The 24796-nt window shown below is 41.0% G+C and overlaps 1 protein-coding gene and 1 pseudogene across 1 annotated transcript in view; both read right to left on the bottom strand.

Annotated features, from left to right (window-relative positions):
- DGKK (diacylglycerol kinase kappa) overlaps positions 1–23839 on the bottom strand; it is a 163528-nt gene extending 139689 nt beyond the window's left edge. The window contains exon 1 of the mRNA XM_047843840.1: positions 23236–23839. Within this exon, the coding sequence (XP_047699796.1) occupies positions 23236–23826 (591 nt within the window). The 5' untranslated portion in view covers positions 23827–23839. The remainder of the gene's footprint in view (positions 1–23235) is intronic.
- On the bottom strand, positions 1173–21912 carry LOC125157677 (60S ribosomal protein L32-like; annotated as a pseudogene).
- Positions 23840–24796: the final 957 nt, after the last annotated feature.

A 24796-nucleotide genomic window follows, 5' to 3' on the forward strand; every position in this document is an offset into this window, starting at 1 on the left:
CCTCAGATATCAGGATGGATTGAAATAATTATTAACTAAAAACTTAGGAAATTCTTTTTTTTTTTTTAACATTTTTTATTTTATTTTTTGGGACAGAGAGAGACAGAGCATGAACGGGGGAGGGGCAGAGAGAGAGGGAGACACAGAATCGGAAACAGGCTCCAGGCCCTGAGCCATCAGCCCAGAGCCTGACGCGGGGCTCGAACTCACGGACCGCGAGATCGTGACCTGGCTGAAGTCGGGCGCTTAACCGACTGCGCCACCCAGGCACCCCAGGAAATTCTATAATTAATTAATGTTAATGAACTATCTGGTCCCCTCAATAAATCATGGCAAGAGGAGAGAACTTATGACAGAAGTCAGGTGCATACAAAATGCTCAAAAAAACCTTATACTGGAGAAAAAAAATGTTCTAACAGTGTATGGTGACAGATGTTAACTAGGCTTATTGTGGCTACCATTTTGCAATATATACAAATATGGAATCATTATGTTGTATACCTGAAATGAATATATATATATATATATATGCATATATATGTCAATTATACCCCAATAAAAAAATTTTAAAGCCAAAAAAATACTTGTTGAATAGAATTGGAAGTCTTTCTATTGACATGCCCCTCTAAGCAGCAGAAGAAAACAGCAGTAAGTAAAGGGAGTACATGATTCTGATGTTAAGATACATTACTAAGAAGCAATGGTAGCCACCCTTGTTATTTTCAGTTTTCTTTACTTTGCATGAGAACCACCCCTTTTAAAAGAGAAGGGGAGAACAGTCAATGAGCAAATACATACATTATACACACACACACACACACACATACACACACACAGTAGTTGCTTGAAACAAAATCAGTGTCTTTCACATGGTAGCAGCTACCTTTTTAAAAATAGTTTAATGTTTTTTTAAAAAATTTTTTTAACATCTATTTGTTTTTGAGACAGAGAGACAGAGCATGTACGGGGGAGGGTCGGGGAGAGAGGGAGACACAGAATCAGAAACAGGCTCCAGGCTCTGAGCTGTCAGCACACAGCCCAACATGGGGCTCGAACTCACAGACCGCGAGATCATGACCTGAGCCAAAGTCGGACGCTTAACTGACTGAGCCACCCAGGCGCCCCTAGTTTAATGGTTTTATTAACACAAATACAATGTGCACACGAGCTGTCTATTCATTTTCTTTGCTGTGCAGCATGGCATTGGAATTGGTGACTCTGATGGCCAGTTGGGCTGCTCTTTTCACAATGGTTTGTGATTCTTAGAGGAGACATTGTAAGCAATCTCTGCATAGTAAGATTTGTTGCACATCAGCAGCACTTGACTGTTGTGGACTAGGAACTTCTGGAAGCCACTGGGCAGCATGTGCTTTGTTTTCTTATTGTTCCTATAACCAATGCTGGGCATCAAGATCTGGCCCTTGAATCTCCTGCACACCCTATTGTCAATGCCTCTGGGTTTCCACCAGTTACACTTAATTTTGACATATTGGTCTGAGTGGCGCTGGATGAACTAATTCGTCCTCTTTTTAACAATCTTGGGCTTTACAATGGTAAAGTAGGAGATGGCTACCAAGGAAGAACATCTCCAAGGAAGAACACATTTACCATTTTTTAAAAAACCAACTAGGTGCCAGGTACTGAACTAAACACTTGATATGTGACTTATCCTTAGAACAACCTAGTAGGTGGGAATTATTAATCTCACGTGTAAAATGAAGAAAATAAGACTCAAAGAGGTCAGTGAGAGTCTTTCTCCAAGGTCACAGAGCTAAGAAATGACAGATCTGGGATTTCAACCCAAATGTGTCTGACTCTGAAGCCCACTATATTATACTGCAATTTCCACAGTTAGTCTCACACCATCCCCTTTGCAGGTAGGAGCATATCTTGATAATGCCATTTTATACAGAAGGACATTAAGGCATGGAACAGAGAAATGTTATTCTAGAATCTAAAATACTTTCCCTTCCACATAATCCAGGCTCCAAAGGGGGGGAAATGAAATTAGAGAATTACCCTTCTTCACTAGGCTTCTATCATAGAAAAATCTCCACCCAGGGATATTAGTCTTAGTGACATATGGCATTGCAGGAGGTGGGATGCAAGATGATCCAACTAGCTGTGGCCTCACCACATTGTGGCAGAGGTGAAAGTGGAACACAGACCTGAGCTGCACCTATTAAAAAACAGTAGTAGGAAGGCAGAAATCTGTGCTTTAACCCCGTCTCCATACAATTTACTTGTTTTTAATAAACTAATTCCACCTTGTATCGATGTGACAGTCATTTTGAATCTGTGCAAAGTGATTTACAGAATTTATAAGGCTTTAAAATACTTTTGAGCCTAGAATTTTAAAGTGACTCCCAGATATTCTATGGTGGGAAATATACTTATTTATAAATGGATAAATAAAAAGTGAAAGGTTAAAGGATTTACCTCAAATCACAAAGGCACAGCTAGGAATAGAATCAGCCTCTTAAATACCAATCCTGGGGCCAGATGATAAGACTGGTGCATTTTTAATCTCTTAAGAATTGTAAAAACCTTTTGAGAATTCTGATCTTAGGAAGTTCCTAATTATTTATGTAATGAATCATCATTATAAGCATCTAAAGCATTTAAAAAAAAAAGAACCATCACAACCACCTTAAAACCTTGTCTCATCTTAAGCCTGTGGATTTGGTTGGCTTTAAGAAGGTAATGGGGCGCCTGGGTGGCGCAGTCGGTTAAGCGTCCGACTTCAGCCAGGTCACGATCTCGCGGTCCGTGAGTTCGAGCCCCGCGTCAGGCTCTGGGCTGATGGCTCGGAGCCTGGAGCCTGTTTCCGATTCTGTGTCTCCCTCTCTCTCTGCCCCTCCCCCGTTCATGCTCTGTCTCTCTCTGTCCCAAAAATAAATAAAAACGTTGAAAGAAAAAAAATTAAAAAAAAAATAAAGAAGGTAATTGGCCCCCATTATCCCACACTGTTTAGAGGAATCTATATCATTTCTGGGCTCAAGAGGGCTGCTTTGGAAACCTTGTACTAACTAGCCTGACATGGATTAGGGATTGGTTTTGGAGTCAGGAGCTTTGGGCTTGAATCTTGACTTCAATCCTTAGTAGCCAAGTATCCTTTAGCCTTAGTTTTCTCATCTGCACAATGGGAATAAAGCCAATATCACACACAGAGGATTGGGGTGAGAATCCAAGGACACAGGACATGGGAAATGTGGAAGCATTTTAGAAAATTGTAGAGTATACTCTTTGACATCAGCTGTAGCAATTTCTTACTAGAATGTTGCTGGAGGCAAGAGAAACAAAATAAAAAATGAACTATTTGGACCTCATCAAGATGAAAAAAACTTCTACACAGCAAACAGTCAACAAAACTAAAGGCAATCTATGGAATGGGAGAAGATATTTGCAAACTACTTATCTGATAAAGGGTCAGTATCCAAAATCTATAAACAACTTATCAAACTTAACACACAAATAAAGCAAATAGCCCAGTTAAGAAATGTGCTGAAGACATATATAGACACTTTTCCAAAGAAGACATCCAGAGGGATAAAAGACACATGAAAAGATGCTCCACATCACATCATCATGGAAATACAAATCAAAACCATGGTGAGATACCACCTTGCACCTGTCAGAATGGCTAAAATTAAGACCACAAGAAACAACAGATGTTGGTGAGGGTGTGGAGAAAGGGGAACCCTCTTGCGCTGTTGGCGGGAATGCAAACTGATGCAGCCACTCTGGAAGATAGTAGTTTCTTCAAAAAAATTACAAATAGAACTACTCTATGATCCAGCAATAGCACTATAAGGGATTTACCCAAAGGATACAAAAATACAGATTTGAAGGGGTATATGTACCCCAATGTTTATAGCAGCATTATCTACAATAGCCAAACTATGGAGAGAGCCCAAATGTCCATCGACTAATGAATGGATAAAGAAGATGTGGTACACACACACACACACACACACACACACACAGGAATATTATTCAGCTATCAAAAAGAATGAAATCTTGCCATTTTCAACAACATGGATGAAGCTAGAATGTATTATGCTAAGCAAAATAAGTCAATCAGAGAAGGACAAATACCATAGGATTTCACTCATGTGGAGTTTAAGAAACAAAACTGATGGACATATGGTAAAGGGGGGGAAAAGGAAGAGATAAACCACAAAAGACTCTTAACAAACTGAGGGTTGAAGGGAGGTGGGTGGGGGATGGGCTAGATGGGTGATGGGGATTAAAGACAGAACTTGTGATGAGCACTGGGTATTGTATGTAAGTGATGAATCACTGAATTCTACTCCTGAAACCAATATTGCACTGTATGTTAACTAAAATTTAAATAAAAGGAAAACACAGAATATTGTAGAGTATAATATAAAAATCAAGTGGTAGTCTTGAAAGACCCCTACTTTTTATCACTATAACATGAGTGATTGGGAAGGAAGGGTCTCTGAAAGTTCAATCTGAAAATTTAATAGTATAAACATACAGAGAAAGCTGATTAGGAATGGTGTTCCTTATATGCATGACAAGGCCTTCCAAAGGCATGACAAACACACATATACAGATAGCAAATGAGACTGGAAGATGCTATTGGATACCAAAGATTGAATATAGATGCTGCTTACTGTGGAAACAGGCCCTATATGAACTTCATGAGTGAATCATTTCCCTTCTCAGACCAGGGTATCTCTGAACATCAGTCAGAACTCTATAGCCTCATGTCAGACAAAGACGGTATGTGGAAGTGGGCAGTCCAGAAATCAAACAAAAGCAACCTGGACACTTGGATAGCACCAAGAAAGAATCCAGACAGAGTTTCAGAAAAGGGGGAGTTGCAAAGTAAGAGAAAATTAGAAAGTATTAATATCCTATGCTTCTGTCTTAACAATTTCCCTTCCTCCTTACCACTCATTCAGTTGTCAAACCCCCATCTTCTCCCAGTTCTTCATTTCTGTCTATATCCTTGAGGCTTCAAATCCTGGGGTCTCCAAAAGAAATCCCAGTGTTTTCTCACCTCAGGTCCTTTGCTCACATTGTTTTGTTTACCTAGAATTACTTTCTTATCACACTTCTGGTACTTCTCCCCAAATAAGAATTATGGAATGTACTTTAACTCATCTCTGAACCCAAGTCTACCCCGTTCTGCTAGGCTCCCATCAATTCTTAACTCCTTTGAACTCAGAGTTTCTCTTATATTAAAATGAGTATCATTTTCTCCTTGGGGTTGCAGTTATTTGTATACTTGGTGTTATTTCCTTTGCTTGGCTATAATTTCCTTCAGGTAAATTACAGTTATCAGCACAGTGCCTGACATGGAATAGGTATTCAATAAATGATTTTAGATGAATGAATGATCATCATTGATTGCAATAATCAGGCCACCATCATTTTTCATCTGGATTTTTGCAACAGCCTAAGTAATCTCCCTGCCTTCTATCTTGTTCTCCTCCAATCTATCCTTTTCACTGTCACAATATATATCTTAGAAAAATTTCTTTCATTATATTACTCTCTTACTCAAGAATCTTAAATAATGTCCTGCTGTACAGAATAGAGTCCAAATCCCTCTGCCTTTCTCTAAAACCTCTTTGATACCAGTTGAATAGAGTCCCTGCTGCTTCCAAGTCTGGGTATGTTGCCCCCAGATCTAAATTTAATTGATCTCACCTGTATCAGGAAACCTTCCCAAACCAATCCACCCTTTATTGTTCCTCTTTTATAATTCTACAACATCATTCTCTGTACTATACATACTGTAATATAATAATTTCTTTCCTTGTATTGTTATGTACCTGTCTCCAGAGTACATGTTTTTTCTTTGAAATAAGATTGCAGACTTCGTATATACCTTTGCTCTTTCCACACCAACTAGCAAAGAGCTGGGGACCTATTAGGACTTCAGCTCACACTTTCAAACATTTATCATTTTCTTCTCTGATTATTCTGTCTGGCCTTACCTGTGCTTCCTTCACTGTCTGGAGCCATTTTAAGGGGCTTATTATACACTTTATATTAAAAAAACAAAGTTTACCTGGTAAGAATAGTTTTCTTTAAGAAAGTCCCTATCTCCCCTCAACATATTCAGAGCAAATCTTATAGTACCTTAAGATATCTTAGTTTACTGTGTTTGGAGATCTTTTAATATCATTATACATATAAGACTGCTGTGTGGCTCTTGTTATTTCAAGCTATTAAGTGAGTACTATGTGCAAAAGAGCTTTAAAATAGAATCGTTGATGTAGAGGACAATATATTCTTCTTATTATATTAACATAAGAGAAATGTTCTCGTGCTTCTCTCTTAATAACAAGGTAACTACTAACCTTTCTTAATGGTTTCCCCAAACACAGTATATTCCTCGGCTTACAAATAAAGACTTGGAGGGGCGCCTGGGTGGCGCAGTCGGTTAAGCGTCCGACTTCAGCCAGGTCACGATCTCGCGGTCCGTGAGTTTGAGCCCCGCGTCGGGCTCTGGGCTGATGGCTCAGAGCCTGGAGCCTGTTTCTGATTCTGTGTCTCCCTCTCTCTCTGCCCCTCCCCCGTTCATGCTCTGTCTCTCTCTGTCCCCCAAAAAATAAATAAACGTTGAAAAAAAAATTAAAAAAAAAATAAAGACTTGGATAATGAGAGAAGAGCTACTTGCATTCAGTCTGAGGACAACACATTAACAATATTCCATCTCCTTTCAAGGCCATTCAGAGGATTTTCATCAACCAGGAGAAAATAGCCAAAGGAGAGGATAGAGAAGCTATTGAAAAAAAAAATACTCAGGATCAACACTTTAAAAAAAATGTTCCTTTAAAAAAAGTACACATTTGGGGCATCTGGCTGGCTCAGAAGAGGATACCACTCTTGATCTTTGGGTCATGAGTTCAAGTGCCACATTGGGCAGAGAAATTACTTAAAAATAAATAAATAAACAAACAAACAAACTTAAAAAATAAAGTAATCCTTGCTTTAAAAAAACAATACTTTTTTAAAAAAATACACATTCTCTTCTTTCTCCCTTCTTTTATAATACTTCAGCTTCTAAATTAATATCTTTTCTCTGCCTATTTTCCCTAACAGTATTTGTCTCCATTTGTCTCTCTTCCATTATCTGACTCTATTTATTTCATTTCATTGTTTTCAATCCAGGATCAGGGGAACAGCCCTCTAACTCTTAAATTCTTGCCTTTCTATAATCACTGTCTTGAGCACAGGGCTTAACAATACCTCTAACTCAAATTATCCAAAACTGAACTCATAATCTTCCTTTAGTTACTATCTAAGCCTGCTCTTGTCCCTGTCTTCTCTATAATTCTAACAACTCCAGACTCAAAAGTTTAGAATCATCTTCTACTCATCTCTCCCCCATCATCCACATCCAACCGATTTCAAACCAAATCTTATCAGCATCTCTTCTATTTCTTCCCATACTGATTACCTTAGGTCCTCAACATCTCTTGCCTAGACTGATGTCCCATTCTCTAGAGTCTTCCTATCTAATCCATTCTATATATTGGTAGTTTTCTTAAATCTAAACCTAGTCATGGTACTCCCAATCAAAAACCTTCCATGATTCTCCACTGTTTATGGAATAGAACACACATTCCTTCACCTGGCATTCAAGGCCCTCTGCATTTTAGTTCCCACCTAGTTCCTTCAGCCTTTCTTCCTGATTCAATAAAAGTTTCTACCATATTTAGTCTTTGTGGGATTCTTAGAGCATTGCCCTTTCTACCTCTTCCATGCCTATGCTTAGGATATTCCCTCTGCCTTTTGTCTCTTTTTTTTCATTTTTGCCTATCAAAGTCCTACTTAATCTTCAGACACACTTGAGATCTCACCTTCAAACAACCTTCCAAGACTGAGTGGCTTGCCGTATCTATTTAGCACAGTTCTTTGTCACTAACAACTCCTTAGAAAGGTTTGATGACTTGAACTCTCATAAGAGCATGTAAACTTTAGGGAACTCATGACCTGTAGGAGTGAGACAGGCTAAAAATAAGTTAAATAGGAAAACTGGGCAAGCAGCCAGAGTCTCCTCCTTTTTATGCTTTAATGTCCAGCTAAATCTGTATTTGTGTGCGTGCGTGTGTGTGTGTGTGTGTGTGTGTATACCTACCTACCAGGCTGTTCAGCTACTGGAATATATATACTTGGGTATGTTCCTGGGAGTGAATGTACCAGTGTGCATCTATGGATGTATGCCTGCCTATTCCTGTACCCCTGTAAATTCCTTTTTCAAACCCTTGTTGCAGATTTCTGTTTTAAAATGATGTTCAGGTTAAATGTGATGTGGAATAAAATAGGTACTTTTTTTTAAATTTTTTTTTTCAACGTTTATTTATTTTTTGGGGGACAGAGAGAGACAGAGCATGAACGGGGGAGGGGCAGAGAGAGAGGGAGACACAGAATCTGAAACAGGCTCCAGGCTCTGAGCCATCAGCTCAGAGCCCGACGCGGGGCTCGAACTCACGGACCGCGAGATCGTGACCTGGCTGAAGTCGGACGCTCAACCGACTACGCCACCCAGGCACCCCAAAATAGGTACTTTTTGAAATTGGTTCTGAGCATATAGGGTACAGGCATCTAGGGAGTTGCTAAGAGGGACATTGTATTTAAATGTAAGGAATTAGTAGCAGGATCAGCCCATAACACACTATTGGGCACATCAGGAAAAGGTACCATTTGCTAAAGGTATTTTTCTTCCATTTGTCAGAAAATTGTCATAATATACCAATTTTGTTAGCACAAGGTACTTGACTGCCATCTTCAGGAAAATTGTTACAATAAATATATATATCTTTATGGCTTACTTTGTGAAACGTGTCCCCTTAGAGATGGCAGCCTCATATACTGTACAGACTGTACAACTTTATGTGCTGATCTTTCCCAGTTGCTATTCTTAAAAAAGATAGAAGTTGTCTATCTTATTTAAGGGAAAAGTTGTTCCTTTTGTTTGGAAAAAAGATAGCTGTTAGAGTTTCCTGTGTCTAAGTAGAGACTCCATATTCTCTTTCCTGATCAAATCATTTTCAAGATCAGGGTGCTGATCTGATTACAGGTATTGGTAAAACAAGTTACGGCTTTTCCTGTAAGCTATTTTGGAAGAAAATTTGGACTGCCAAGGGGACATCAAAGCTTAATTGTTTCTTCTTAGTCCTCACAAGAAAGGGAGAGCCTTGGAACATTGACACCTAGCTCCAATTTCTAGTTCCAGCTACAGGAGAAATTTGACACCAAGGTAATGAATCAGGAACTTTTCAATTAATGTGAAAAGAATACCGTACATAGATTAAATTCTGATTAATAGTTAAGATAGTGAAAAGGGTACCAAATGGTATCTAGCTATGTTTAACCCTTCTCTCCATATACTACACTTAAGAATATTTTTTAGTGTTGCTCTACTTGAGTGTTTTAAGGAATTTGCATTTTTAAAATGACTGGCTAAATAACTCATTCTCATTTTCACCAGAATTAACTATGTTTATGACCAAAGACTAATAATTCAAGACCACATGATCAATATAGGGCTGCTCCTAATGAGTAGGGTACCTCTGTATGAGTTAGAAAAAATTACAACCCTCTGGGAGGATATGAGGCAGCCCTGCCTACTATCACCTACTGGTAATGCACTTGAATAGCTAAGTCCATTTTATTGAGGGGCGACTATATCAAAACTCCTCTGCATCCCTGAATACAGAAAGTGATATATACACACATATACAAATGATACTAAATAAGGTAGCATTTGCACATTTTTTATTTTTAATAAATGTTTTAGGGATGCCTGGGTGGCTCAGTTGTTTAAGCATCTGACTTGATTTTATTTCGGCTCAGGTCATGATCCTGTGGTTCATGAGTTTGAGCCCCATGTCAGGCTCCATGCTGACAGTACGGGGCCTGTTTTGGATTCTCTCTCTCTCTCTCTCTCTCTCCCCTCCTCCCCCACTTGCATGCTCGCTCTCTCTCTCAAAAAAAAATAATAAACTTAAAATATGTGTTTTAGATCTAATTTCTCCATGAACCTCTATGATATTTTTATAAAGCAGTTCCACCACAATTTATTGAGTGGCAGGCTGTATGTTGGGCCCTGAGGGCCTTATCCTTATAGCCCTAATCGGATACACAAGCTGTTAATCTCAATGTTATATGGCAATTGAGAAGCAGATGTTTGTGTAGGGTGCTATGGGAGCACAGAGGAAGGGCACCTAACCTAGATGGGATACCAGTGAAGACTTGCTAGAGGAGATGGCTGAGCTGAGTCAGCAGCACATTATTGGCTTCATTTAAAAGACACAAAAGCGGGGCGCCTGGGTGGCTCAGTCGGTTAAGGGGCCGACTTCAGCTCAGGTCATGATCTCGCGGTCCGTGAGTTCGAGCCCTGCGTCGGGCTCTGTGCTGACAGCTCAGAGCCTGGAGCCTGTTTCAGATTCTGTGTCTCCCTCTCTCTGACCCTTCCCCATTCATGCTCTGTCTCTCTCTGCCTGAAAAATAAATAAATATTAAAAAAAAACCATATATTAAAAGACAAAAGCTAAGCCATGAAAAGATTAAGCAATTTGCCCCATATTGCACAGCTATGCAGAGTGGAATTATGACTAGAACCAATGTGAAGTAACTCCCAATCTAAGAAAGAGTCCAAACTAGTGAACCCCTGGCTACACAGTACCATTTGGATTTATTTGAGAAATTTTATTTGAAATACTATTTTATTTGAGGAAGTTCCATACTTACATGCCTCACAGATACCTGCCTATGATATTAGAAAAATGCAAGCACACCAAAATAACCCAAACCGCAGCTTTCTAGGACAGTTAATTAGCACCTGTAACACAATCCTGGCAACTTTTAGTTCTTCATTCTGTGGTTGCTGCAGCTTGCTACAGGAAGATGTATCACATAAAAATGAGGCATCAGCTCAAACTTGCTTGGATACCAACTTTAAGAGGTCTGAGTAACTCAAATCATTCCCCAAAGTTCTTCAACCAACAAAGGCAGCTAACAAAAGTACTGCTAATTAAATGTATAATTAGGGTTTATTATAACTATCATACATTAGTTTAAAGTCTCATTCACCACTGCTTTGAATTGGTTTTGTCCTGTTTTTATTTGTGCTTAATTGTCCTGTTTTATATGTGTTTAATTTTATAGGCTACTTCATACCCTTTCTGGATGCAGGCAGAGTGTAAATTTTAAATAAATAATAACAATAGGTTAAATTTATGTAGACTTGGATCTTTTATGTGCTGCATGTACACTTTATAGTACATTAGGACCCCTTACAAAATCAACCTATATGGTACATTTATGCCTATTTTATAGGACATGGAATAATTTTGCTGTTTTAAATTATTACAGAAGCTTTTAGTTATATATTAGCTTTTACTACATATTTTTAATTATATCTACAATTTACTTGGTGTAGTGTCCTTGGCCAATAACACAATCCCCCATAATAAAAATGTTCCTATAAACAAAGACAATGCATATTATGACAACCCATTTAATCAGGCCTATTGTAACACTTACCTGGGGTCAGGGGAGGGAGGAACTTTCCAGAATGACCATGTTTCCAGGAGAATATTATTAATTTCTGGAATATTTTAGGCCAAATTTTAAACTGTGACTTGCTTCTTTTTCATATTCAATGTGTTCCTACATCACCAGCGCTTTGCTAAGAAGCCATAATAAACTGGGAATGCAAAATCGCTTTCCTCTTAGCTTAAATTTTTAAAAATATTTATTTATTTTTGGGAGACAGAGAGAGTGCAAGCAGGGGAGGGGCAGAGGGAGAGGGAGACACAAAATTGGAAGCAGGCTTCAGGCTCTCAGTACAGAGCCCTACACGGGGCTTGAACCCATGAAGGGTGGGATCATAACCAGGGCTGAAGTCAGACGCCTAACCAACTGAGCCACCCAGGCACCCCTCCTCTTAGCTTAAAATAAATAATTAGAAAGGTACATCAGTTACAAACCCATTTTAGCATAAAAGGAAAGGACTAATGAAATACTTCTTGTATTTATATTAAATATTAGGCTTTCATTTAAAATTTTATTGAGAAAAACATTAAAAAGATTCTATTGCTAAAGAGGTTTTGAACATACTAGGCCAAAAAATAAATAAATAAACATACTAGGACAGCTGATCCCCAACGGCCCTTCTTAGAACTTTCCATGGGTCTACAACACTGAAGATAAAAGATTTCACTGGATTTCCATACTGGCTTCTTACTTTTGCTGTACAAAACTCTGTGATATAAAATAGAAAAAAAAATATCATAGAGAAAGCGGACCAGATGCTTACAAAAGTATAGTGTGGGTCAAAGAAAGCCCAAAACAATAGAAAAAGGGTGCTAGATAATGTAATTCTTTTCTTTCACTTTTAGCTTTAGTAGTTTAATTTGGAATTTGGCATACAAAGAAATTGGAAGTTAGTTTTTAAGTATATACCCATCAGCCAATCCTCTGCTTCAGCCATGTTATTTTGCTAGTCAACAGCCCTCCAATGGTTGTATCTCATCATTAGGATAATATACACAATTTTGTCAGTTTCCTTCAAAGTTTTAATAGGACTTTGCCATCCACTTTATTTTCCATATTATTTCAGTCTTTATGATTCTATTAGAATGGCCATTTTTTCCAACTCCAGATACTGTACAGGGCCTCATTCTTCTGTCTGTAGACCTTGGCCTCACCTGCCCAATTTAAGGATAACCTTACTTCTACTTAATAGTGTCACTGCTTAATTTAATTCTGATTTTCTCTAGGCTTGAGGAAGATATATTGTTCCCACTTACCTCAAACAGCTTCTTTATTTTTCCCCTAAATTTCTTCAATAAAAATGAATTTTCTATCATGTAGTTCCCCCTCATATATGAATCTAATCCACACCTGAAAACTTATTGAATAGTCAATTTTGGATAGGGAAAATTTATTTCATTATTCTACATTGAAAAAATAATAATGCATTCCCATTTCATCTTGGAACCCTCAACTAATTTCCCCAAATATCAGTAAAGTACTCTAAAATACCCATGTAACAATCCTCCAAATATGTATCATATTGTAAAACATTTTTTTAATTGTTTAAAAATTACTTATTTATTTTGAAAGAGATAGGAGAGAGAGAATCACAAGCAGGCTCCACCCTGTCAGCATAGAGACCCATATGGGGCTGGCTCCAACCCACGAACTGCAAGATCACAACCTCAGCGGAAATCAAGAGTAGGATGCTCAACAGACTGAGCCACACCCAGATGCCTCTTGTAAAGCATTTTATGTACCAATTACGTGATTATTGAACATTTAGTGAGCTGACAGATATGTCTATGTGTAGTTCAAAATGATGCCTTACTGTACTGGATACAAAACAAACAAAAAACAAACAAAAGCAAGCAAACTTTCAAGCTGCCTGGGAGTATCTATGTTTTTTTTTTTCACCATTAGAAGATGAGATGGAGGAACTCAAAAAATTTAGTGCTGATGAGGGACGATGGAAAGGCAACAAAAGGTTTTTCCAGGAATTTGTAGAAAGACAACTCACCAGTGAAAAGCAATATACTAACAAAACCATCAAGTGAGCCACTAAATGGGTGCTTTGATTCCGCGTGAAACAAAAAAAATTTTTTAAAAAAATGCCCTGGTGATCTAGTCAGCAAGTTGAGTAAATTAAAGCAAAAGAGACCATGGCAATGCCAAAATTATCATTTTAATTGTCTTGACAGTCAAGCAGAGTAAGGTGAAGGAGTGAGAAAGGGACAGCAATATCCAAATTCTAAGAGAAAAGTTATGTTCCACTGAAGCCTGGCAGGACGGAAACAGTCACAGTAAGCATTAATTGAGGTTAGTGAGAAGGCACAAACTTGTTAATTTTCTGAAATCAATAATCTTGTTTTGTAGCTTGATTTACTTTCCTCTTTGCTGTTTATGCTTAGCTGTTTTAATAAAGCTACATCACATTTCTCTTTTATACTGGAAGGGACACACATGGTGATGTAATAAGCCATGAAATAGTATGTTCAAGGTACATAATAAATGCAAATGACACTTATTGAAGGAAAATTAACAATTAAAGTAAGCAGGGACTACTGTTAAAGGTGGGGTTCAGAGGATGGTGCTGTGATGCTGGAGCTGGATTCAGGAGAGTGGGGGACTCAATTGACAGAGCCCAAGTTAATAAAAACTCTCTTGGTTTCAAGTGTCTCTACTCATAGCCAAGGAGATTAACAATTTTGTACTCAGTGGGTACCTTTCATTTCCTGTCTCAAACTGCAAAATTCCAGGTAGAGACATTAGCTGCAGGAGAGGGCAAATGAATGAACATCCAGGATTCTGGAATTTCTTAGTTGAGCCTGCAAGCAGTGCTTCCATCGCCCTCCTACTCCTGGAGGCAGGGGCAGGCTCATTCCTCATGCCCACTGCCTCTTGTTTCAGAAGAATTCAGCAGAACTCTGGGTTGGAGCATCACGCTTATCTTTCAGAATCCCCTGGTAACATGTGCCATGCCCTGTGCTAGGAGGAAAACAAGAGGGTGGGAATCACTGTCCTCAGGGTCGGAAATCTCTTTTATAAGGCTCTTTAAGGAAAAAGGCTTAACCAACAAATGCCTGAAATGCTTTGGAAGATGAAAATCTCTAAGTGCTACAGAAGAGGCTGAAGACTCTGATCTTACTCAATACCACATTATACTTGCCTGTTAAATTACTGATTCAACCTTGGTTGGATTGTATATGGTTTATTAACTCGCTCAATTTTCTACCACAGTTGGCTAATGAAAGCTGAATGAATATTCTATCTCCTAATTGTTGGTAATGTCCTCACAGGAAAGTCTTTCCCTTCTGGGTAAGAGCAACCTGAAAGAGCATGGTTGGTAACTGTGTGTTAAAGAGACAAAGCCATTAGTACATTTTTGCATATGGTGAAAAGTGACCCAACTGAGTCTTAGAAATTTAAATTTAGATTTTCTTTTTGGGAATTTAACAGTGGGAAGAGGGTGGATTTTGCTTAGGGTCTCCTTCTTCAAGTCCAAATCACAAAAGCTATCAGGACAAATGAAATCTGGATGTCACAGAAAGTGCAGTAAGTAAATGTGAGATCACACTGCCAATTGTATATGCAACATTCTCTAGTGTAGACACAAGGTTTGTCTACATAAAGTGTGTACTTTCATTGCTTTACATTGCAATCACATCTCTGAACAGTTATGTTTTCAGCTTATGTTTATCAATCAGATCATACAGGTGTTTGACTAGATAAACTTTAAGCTAAAATTAACAATTGTTTCCTAAATACAATGTAGAACAACGCAGCACATGATCTAATAATTAAGTCAGGGAGGTAACAGGTAGGGGGAGGAGGAGAGCCTGAGACACAATTGTACATTTCCCTAAAGTCTTACTACTGTAGACTATAAGATATATAAGCATATATTCAGAGAAAATCAATGGAAAACAACAAAATATTAATTATCTCTTGATACTTCATCTTGAGTGGTGGGGTGCTGCGTAATTTTTATTTACATTTTGGAAGTTTTTTAAAATTTTTAAGTTTATTTATTTATTTTTGAGAGAGAAAGAGAACACAAGCAGGGGAGAAGCAGAGAGAGGGAGAAAGGGAGAGGGCAAGGGAGAGAGAGAAAGAGAGAGAGAGAGAGAGAGAGAATCTTAAGCAAGCTCCACCCTGTCAGCACAGAACCTGATGTGTATATATATATATATATATATATATATATATATTTAAATTATTGTCAAGTTAGCTAACATACAGTGTATACTGTGTGTTCTTGACTTTGGGAGTGGATCCCCATGATTCATTGCTTACATACAACACCCAGTGCTCATCCCAACAAGTGCCCTCCTCAATGCCCATCACCCAATTTCCTCTCTCCCCCACTCCTTCCTCAGTTTTTTCTCTATAAGAGTCTATTATGGTTTGCCTCCCTCCTAATTCTATTTTCCATGGGCAGAGTTTGCCTTTCTGGAGTGCACAGCCTGACTGGCTGATGGGGAAGGTAACCAGAAATGGGCTGGAGTTGGAGCAGAGGGAAACCAGCTGGGGATTAAACATTTACTACCCTTCGTCTTCAGGTTCTCAATTTAAGGTTCGTTGGCATGGTTCTAGAATGATATTACCCTTTCTTTGTATAACTTTCCTAGTCTTTAGAGTGGGGTAGGTGTGGAGAGCACTTTTTCCTAAAAGACAGGCTTTTCTCTCCCCTCTTTTTTCCCCTCTTTCTTTAAAAAAATCTCTTTAGGGGAATAAAGTTTAACGATGTTGGTGAGATTATGGCCAACTTGCCTAAGGTTAGGAGAATTTCTTTTCCTCTTACAGTTCTTTTCTGGTTTTGTTTTCCTTGTGGATGTGGAGAGGAATAAGGTCTATTGATTTTAGTGAAGTTGAAGGCTTCTTTTATGATGGGCGGATTTTCCTTTTAAAAAATCTCCGGGTAAAAAAGTCCCTTGCTTTTGGTTGGGTTGTGGGAGCACACCTCTTTAGGTTTGGAGGATTTCCATTTTTATAAATCTAAGTTTTGTAGGGAGAAACTATAAGGGCCACTGGTTTTAGTGAGGTTGGGAGCCCTCCTAAAGGGGGTTTCCTTTCTTTCATTTTCTGTAAAATGAGCAATTTATTTGGAAGAAATAAGATTGGGAGCATCTTTCTGTAAAAGACTTCCTTTTTCTTTTATTTCATTAAAAAATACTTGAAGGCTGGAATATAAATAAGGTCCCTGGGTTTGGGTGGGGTTGGGGGCATCTCCCCTTGAATAAGCTTTAGAAAGAGATTTTGTGAGGTTTTCTTTTTTTCTCCTTTTTGTGGGAGGTAGAGTGGGTTGGTTGATCATCAGGAATAATACACTTAATGGACAATAAAGAACTGGTGCACCTTTCCTGAGGAAAATTTCTTTCTTTTAAAAGTTATCCCTTAATTTATTTTCTTCTGCATCTCATTCCTTCACTCTCTACCCCTTCCTTTCCTCCCCCTCGCTCCCTCTCCTTCCACCTCCCCTTTGGTCTCTCCTTTGCTCTCTTTTTTTTTTTTTTAATTTTTTACTTATTTAATTTTTTTGGAGAAAAATGTTCAGGGACTTTGGTGGGTTTTGAGGCATTCTTATTCTCTAAAACGGAGGTTTATTTTTGAAAATATTTATACTTCCAATTTTTAAATTTCCTATATTAACAATCAAGTTTTGGAGTTTGAATACATTCAGATCATCCATAAAAGGATTTCCTTTTAATTTTTCTTTTTAAAAAATTTGCATTTTTTTTGCTGTATCTTGACAGAAAAGTTCATGTGTCTTTGTGTAGATGGAGCACTTCTCTTTAAGAGGATTTTGTTTTCATTTCATTAATATTATCCCCCCCCCAACATACATGCCTTTCCATTATTGATTTTTCTTTTACATCTTAAAATTGTATTTGGAAGATAGGTTCATGTGCTTTGGTGATGATGGGGCTTCTCCCCTTGGCAGGGGAAGGATTTATTTCTTTTCTTTTTTTTTTTCCTTTTCTGGAAATTAAAAATTCAGGATGTTTGGTATGATCAGGGACTCTGTCCTTTAATATTTCTTTTGTTTGTTAAAATGTTTGTGTGTTTCTGGGATGGAAGGATTGGTTAAGTTTCATCTATGACTTTGATGATTTTGAAAGTATCAACCTTTTTGTTTGTTTTTCCCAAAGAGAAAAAATTGGGGGGTGAATAAAGGTTCTTTTCCTTGTTGAGGTTGGAGGCCCTGCCTTTAAGAGGATCTTCCTTTTAGTTCTTTTTGATAAATGTCTTTTTTTTTTGCTTATGTATTCATTTATTCCTTTGTTTATTTGTGGGAAGATAGTAGGTCCAGTATGTTGCAGCTGGAGGAGTGACCTTCCTTTTACTTATTTTTTAAAATTGATATATAATTCACATATCACACAATTCACCATTTTCAAGTGTACAAAGTGAGTGTTTTTTAGCATATTCACAGAGTCATGCAATCATCACTGCTATCTAATTTCAGAAGATTTTTATCATCCTTCCAAAGAAACCCTGTACCCTTTAGCCATTACCCACACTTCCCCTCTTCCTCTTACCCCAACCTGCAGGCTACCACTAATCTACTTTCAGTCTCTAAGAATTTGCCTATTCTGGACATTTCATGTAATTGGAAGAAATAACATTAGGGAGATTTGGTGAGACTGGTATACCTCCCCTTTGGGAGATTTATTTTTGCCCCCATAACTTTTGTAAGGGGTTCAGCATGAGACGTGAGGTGGAAATAAAGTTTATAAATTTCATAATTTTTTTTAAAGGTTAGAAATACTGTTTACCTTGAGGTGATTTCTCTCTTTTTCTCTTTAATTTTCCTCTTGGGGACATAAGTTTCATGGGTTTTGATGAGAGTGAGGAACACCTCCCTTTAGAATTTCTTTTTTTTTTTCTTAAAATAATTTTTAGGGGAGGGGTAAGTTTCATTATCTGGGGTCACTGTTCCTTTATTCTTCTTTTTTAATTCGTACATTTGTTTTTCTATTTTGAGAATAAGGTTTATTTGCTTTGGTGAGGGTGGGGCATCTCCCTTTAGGAATGGATGCTTTCTTTTTTTAATCCTTGAAATAATTTTTTTTTCCATAGAGGGAATTACAGTCAGCAGTCTTTGGAAAGGTTGGGCACCCTATCCCTAGCAGAATTTCTATTTATTTTCTTTCCAGAAAAAGGTCTTCTTTGGGAATAATAGGTTCAGGGTTTTGTGCCTCTTATCCTTCCTTCTCAGGCTCCTGTTCTAGGGTGGCCCCCGCTGGGAGCATCAGACTGGGAACAGCAATTGCTGCTTTGAACAAATTCCAGGCTGATGGAATGTCAGCTTAAAGATTCTTCTTAGACAAATGAGGCTCTTATGTGTCACAGAAAGCCCTATTTTGGATACTTTCAAAAATCCACATTAGATAAATTAATAATTATATTAGGTGTCAAGTTTTATCTTTCCCTTCTCCCACCCTGCTGCCTTCTTCAGGGAAATAAGAGTTAATAATGCAGAGGAAAGCATTCTGCACACTGTAAAGGGCCATACTAGCAGGATTATCTAATCCTTATTATAATATCCCTGAATGGCTTCCTGGCTTCTATGGATTTTCCTCTTTTCCTTGGGAGCACTTTGGGAAATGGATCAGCCTTTCCTTTTGGGCTGCAGATGTGCAGAAGCCCCAGTCAGAGATTTTAATAAACACATAAGAATTGTATTCTCAGGAAAGACCACTGACCAAATATCTCATTATCTTTTCTAGAACATACTGCCGCAAATGCTCAGGAGCTCTCAGAATATACCAAATAAATCAGATAGTTTCATCAAAACCTGGCAAAGAGGGGGGAAAGAGCCTAAAAGGAAAGAAAATAATTTCATCTTAACCTTCAACAGGTTAAACATTCGATCCTACAATCCCAAAGCTGTTTATAGTCATTGCAGATATTCTATTCACTTAGGAAAAAATATATTACCCCTGAAACCCACAACATCATCATTAGTCTGCTGCTGCTGGGACTGCAAGGGATAAGGACACTTTCCAAACAGTTTTTTTAATTGTTGGTAATTTGCTTGTTAATTATGGCTCTAACATCCATTCTGAAAAGGGAAAGACTGACTGCATTTCTTTAAAGGCTATATATTCCAGGCTATTTATTTATTTATTTTATATTCCAGGCTATTTAAATAATCATTTACTTCTTACTCTGAAATCAATGAGAATGCATTTTTATTCATTCACAGCAACAGTCTCTACATCTCGCTGGAAATGGAATTGATAGGTTTCAAGCTTCAGTAAATGTTTACTGAGCAAAAATAGGGAGGGCTGAATTATACTAGGCACTGAGAGGGAAAGAGTATCTACCTTTGAGAAGCTCAGAAATAAGTAAAATGATAAAGTATTTAGGTAAGAATTACCAGATATCCTATAAACAAATGCTTGCTACTTTGGAAGAAAGTGTGTGCAAAGAAATACCAGGAAACTGCTCTGTTATGGTTTGGGGTGTAATGGTAACTGGTAATTGATCTATTAGCACATACCCCTGCCCCCCAAAAATAAAGGCCACAAAACTGTATTTCTTTTCAGATTTTCATTGATCACCTGTATGATGTGGCTATAATTTCATAGCTAGTTACACCCAATTAATAAAAACATAAGCTATCTTTCTTCAACCACAACTGAGGGGAGAGAAACAAATACAGTACCCTTCATTTAAGCCCCACTCCCCCCCAAGGAGTCATGACATTGTTAAAGAACCAATTCACACATCCTTACTTACACTTACTGCCACCAGGTGGGAGACTACAGCTCATTTCCTAGAAATCAAAACATTTTAGAAAGGAAGGAAATAGACAGGTTTGGTTCATAAGATTATGTTATCTTGGTATCTATTTGGAAAGACACATGAGCCCCCTTTTCTCAGTCTCTACCCTCATGATTGGCATGGATTTGCAACCAACAGGTTCTGAAACCTGAAAAGAGCAGACTCCAAACTGGAAGATGTTGACTTTTCTTCCTTCCTTCCTTCCTTCCTTCCTTCTTTTTTTCTTTTCTTTTCTCTTTCTTTCTTTCTTTCTTTCTTCTTTCTTCTTTCTTCTTTCTTTCCTTCTGCAATACCAGTCAGCAAAATTATCTGGGAGAAACTTGCAGTCACATTCAAACACTTTGTTTTGCTCATTTCATCCTTTGACTTATCAGGTTAGTTCCATGCTACTGGTACTGACTGTGCCTTGCCAGGTAGGATCTCATTGTATGATAAGAGCTGTATTTTGTTATGATCTCTGAGTGTGTGTGTGTGTGTGTGTGTGTGTGTGTGTTTCCCCAAGTTTGCCTCAAGGAGGCAGTGTCTGAGAACAAACCTCCTCAGGTAAGATGGCAACCTGTTTGCCTTGAATGTTAAGATGCAAGTCAGCTGGTTGTGGGTGCTATTTGCCTGAGGAGGATGCAGCAGAGAACGGTCCTATCACTGAAGATCAGATGTTCCCAGCCAGAGAGCAATTGCATAGCAACACCTAGGGGGTTGAAGAGGCTTTGGCTTCCAGGGACCTGAACATATAACCAGATCCTTTGCATCCTTCAAAATCATCTAGAGCCACTGATAGGTTCATCTACATGGCCCTCTTAGCGGATAGTCAGGGTTCTTAACCCAATCCTAAAAGATAAATGACTGGACAAATGACTAACTCTACAGAGGACAAAGTCAAACCTTGGTGTGGGGGGGGAGGTCCTGGTCCCCTGCCAGGGCTGCCAAATGCATATGGGTCAGTCACCCAGCACATCTGAGAGGGCACTGTGTAGAGGAAGCTAACCTGATTCGCCTTACTTTGATCCTCCTTATCTGTCTGGCAACAGACATTTTTCCTGTTAAGCTCGTGGGACATGTTTTCCCCCTGTCACGGGGCACATCCCTAGAGCTCCTGGCCTCTAGTCAGTCTACCAGAGGCCAAAGAGGCCATATATTTGCTGGACATCCCGGTAATTAAGTCCCCAGGTGTTGAGCCAGGTTCCCCAAATCTCACTTAAGAAGGCCATAGGTTAGGTGGTCCCTGCTGGTCTCCCTCCCATCGGCTTCATTGCAAACTCTCCCAAAATGACAAGAGCAAGTCCCAGGTTAGGGTGATCTCCGGTGTCTTGCTACACTGCCATTTCCTTTCCTGAGATTGCTGCAGGGAGGAGGAGAGCCACCCCCCTGGAGAGAGCCGGGTTGTTGGATTTAAAACAACAACAACAACAACTTGTCTTAGTCTCCTACAGTCCTATTTTATCTATTTTTAAGCCTCTGCACTTTTTTTTCACCCTGTGAAACTTTTCGCTTTAGGCTTCCTCTTATTCAATCATTTATCATTGCAGTTATTTTGCAAACTCAAGCCTTCCTACTCATAATTCAGGAAGCAACCAACGGTCCCATTTCCATTTCGCGATGCCAAGTTCTGCCCCCTTCCCCTACATTCTACAAGTGTGCGCTCCACAGCAGAAGGATTCCAGAGTCGTGTCCCTACGCCCTGCTAGGCAGCAGGATGGACGGGTATTGTTGGTGTGGTATGTTTTATGTTTCTGCATTTTGTTTCGTGGTTTTTTTTTTCCCTGTAGCGGAAGCTAAATCAAGGTGTATCTATACGTTATCATGATATTCACAGTCTCATGGAACGAAGTTTAGGGGAAAGGAAGAGTAGGGGGAGTACAGAGAAAGCAAGAAAGACAAACAGATTCCTGCCAAAGAACAAACGGGGTTTCGGGGGTCCAAGGAGAACACAGAAAACCTTCCTCCTCCCCCCACCACCGCGGGTGCGCGAGGATCCTCCACTCGTCTTCTCCAGGCTAAGTGCAACGTTTAGGAAGGCATCTCTGAAGACTGGAAGAGATGAGGATTTCCATTCACACGCTCTCAAATACCAAGTTCTATTTTGGTGTCTCTAAGCCGGGACTCCTGTACCATTTCAACTGGTCCCAGTGCGGGATGCCAGTCGCCCGCTTGTGACGCGGCCCATCACCATATCACCTACCTGCCTGGAAATCCTGCAGACAGATGGAATGGTGGCTTCGACACACGCATGCTCTCCCCCTCCTCCCCAGTGAACCCTGCCCTTCCCCTGCAGTGCGCGTGGGCGCCGCCCATCCCCTCATCCCCACCCGGAGTACCAGCTCCCAGCAGCCAACAGAGGCGCAGGGCACCTCCTTGGAGCGCCGCCAGTTGCGCCCCCACTAATGACCCCCTCCCCAGTGTCAGGGAGGGGGCCAAGCTGACGACTGCGGCTCCGAAGCTTGGGCCTCTGCGGTAGTGACCGCGGCTAAGAGGTGTGTCCCCCCCCCCACCCCCCCCACCCCCACTCCGCCATCCCCACCACTCAGTCCCATCGCTGTGTACCCAGGGCCAGCCCGAAATACTTCTCTAGGTCTCTTGCGCTCCCCGGGGATGTCTTCCTCCTCTTTTTCAAGATACAGGCGCTCACTGCACTGCCACTTCTCCCCATGGGGAAAACTGCTCCGACTCCCAATCCGTGCAGTCACCCCTGTTTTTAGCCCCAGCGAGCCCACTCTCACTTCCACATGTTGCTTCCCGCCTCCCAACCATTTCCCACTGCCCCTCGATCCCCCACCTCTGCATCTCTCCGCGCATCTTTGCCAGTCAGTAGCAGCAGCCAAATGGGATGCTTCGGGTACAGAGTCCCACAAGCTCGGTAGCCTTTCGGCCTCATTTTACTTCTTTTTCCCCCGCCCCAGGGGGTCTTTTTCTTACCTTGATACTGGAGAACAGCACTGGCGTTCGGGGCGATGATGTCTTTGGACCCTTCTCTGGAGCTACCACCGGACACTGCAATAGACGTGGTGCTGGGCTCGGCTCAGGACGGGACTCTGGAGCCGGCTCAGGGCAGGACTCTGGGGCTGGTTCTGGGGCTGGTTCTGGGGCCGGCTCAGGGGCCGGTTCTGTGGCTGGTACTGGGGCCGGCTCAGAGGCCGGTTCTGTGGCTGGTTCTGGGGCTGGTTCCGGAGCCCGCTCGGGGACCGGTTCCGTGGCTGGTTCTAAGATCGGTTCCGTATCGAGTTCTGAGGCTGGTTCTGGAGCTGGCTTGGGGACCGGTTCTGTATCTGGTTCTGGGACCGTTTCAGTGTCGAGTTCTGGGGCTGGTTCTGGGGTCGCTCTCGGACAGGGCTCCGGAACAGGCTCTGGACAGAACTGCGGTACCGGTTCCGGCGAAGGCGCGTGGAGCAGCGGAGGAGCCCGCGGCGGCGGCGGCGGCCACGGCGGCGGCGGCTCTGGAGACTCCGCGGGCTGCTCTCCATCCTGAGGCGGGTCAGTGCCCTGGGCCGCGGCAGCTCCGCTGTCCATGGCCGCACACCTCCTCAGGTCTGGGCAGCTAGCACCCGGGAGCTCAGAGGGCTAAAGTACCCTCGGGCGCCCCGCCCACTCCAGTTTGACGACCCCTTGCAGGATGCCAAACTTTCCCCCGCCCCGCTCCATGGCTGGCTCCGCTCTGAGGTCTAACCCAGGGGCGCTCGGCGTCTCCCAGTGCTGGAACACGCCCCTCGGTGAGCGCACACCTCTTCGTAAGCAGCCACGGGTCCGATGGGCGGGAAGCAGAGGGGCTTGAGAACGGGGACTGGACAGAGCGCTTGATGACCTCCTAGCGACGTGCTGGAGGGGAGGGGGGGGAGAGACAAAAAAAGGGAGGAGGGAGTGGAGCGGCCCGGGGGGGGGGGGGGGGTTGGAGCCCAGCAGTTTAACCCTTTGGTGACGTGAATGCAAAAAAAAAAAAAAAAAGCCGGAGGCGAACTTGAGGGTCTTTGGAGCCCCCTCCCCCAGCCACTCAGCTGTGAGCTGCTGCTCTTAACAGCTTGCATCCTGTGTCTGCTCCCTCACCTCAGCAGCAGGTGAGCCTAGACTTGGACCAACCTCCTGTCCCCCATCTCCAAGCCTCAGTGGGCAAGTAATCCTCCTTTCTAACCGGGGGAAGAAATTTAAGCGGCACGGGGTTGGGGTGTGTGTGTGTGTGTGTGTGTTCAGTCCTTTGAAGTACAATTTGCACTCCGCCTCAGTTTTTTTGCATTTTTGAGCTTTTGCCAGATCGCAGGGGGTTGCTGTTGGGTATAGGGCTTGGGGTGCTTCGGGAAAGGTGTGTGATGAGAGACGGCTGGAGCCCCGGCTTTCAGCAGCCTGCAGATGTAGCGCCTAGAGCAAGGCAAGAGTTCCCAGGGAAGCGGCGCCTGGGCTGCGCGCTCCGGAGCCAAGGTTGTCCTGGTCTCCGCGGTGATTTCGGAATACGCCTGGCTCGCCCTGGCCATGGGAGACCGCCCTTTGC

The sequence above is a fragment of the Prionailurus viverrinus genome, chromosome X, assembly GCF_022837055.1.
Source record: "Prionailurus viverrinus isolate Anna chromosome X, UM_Priviv_1.0, whole genome shotgun sequence".
Taxonomy (NCBI): Eukaryota; Metazoa; Chordata; class Mammalia; order Carnivora; family Felidae; genus Prionailurus; species Prionailurus viverrinus.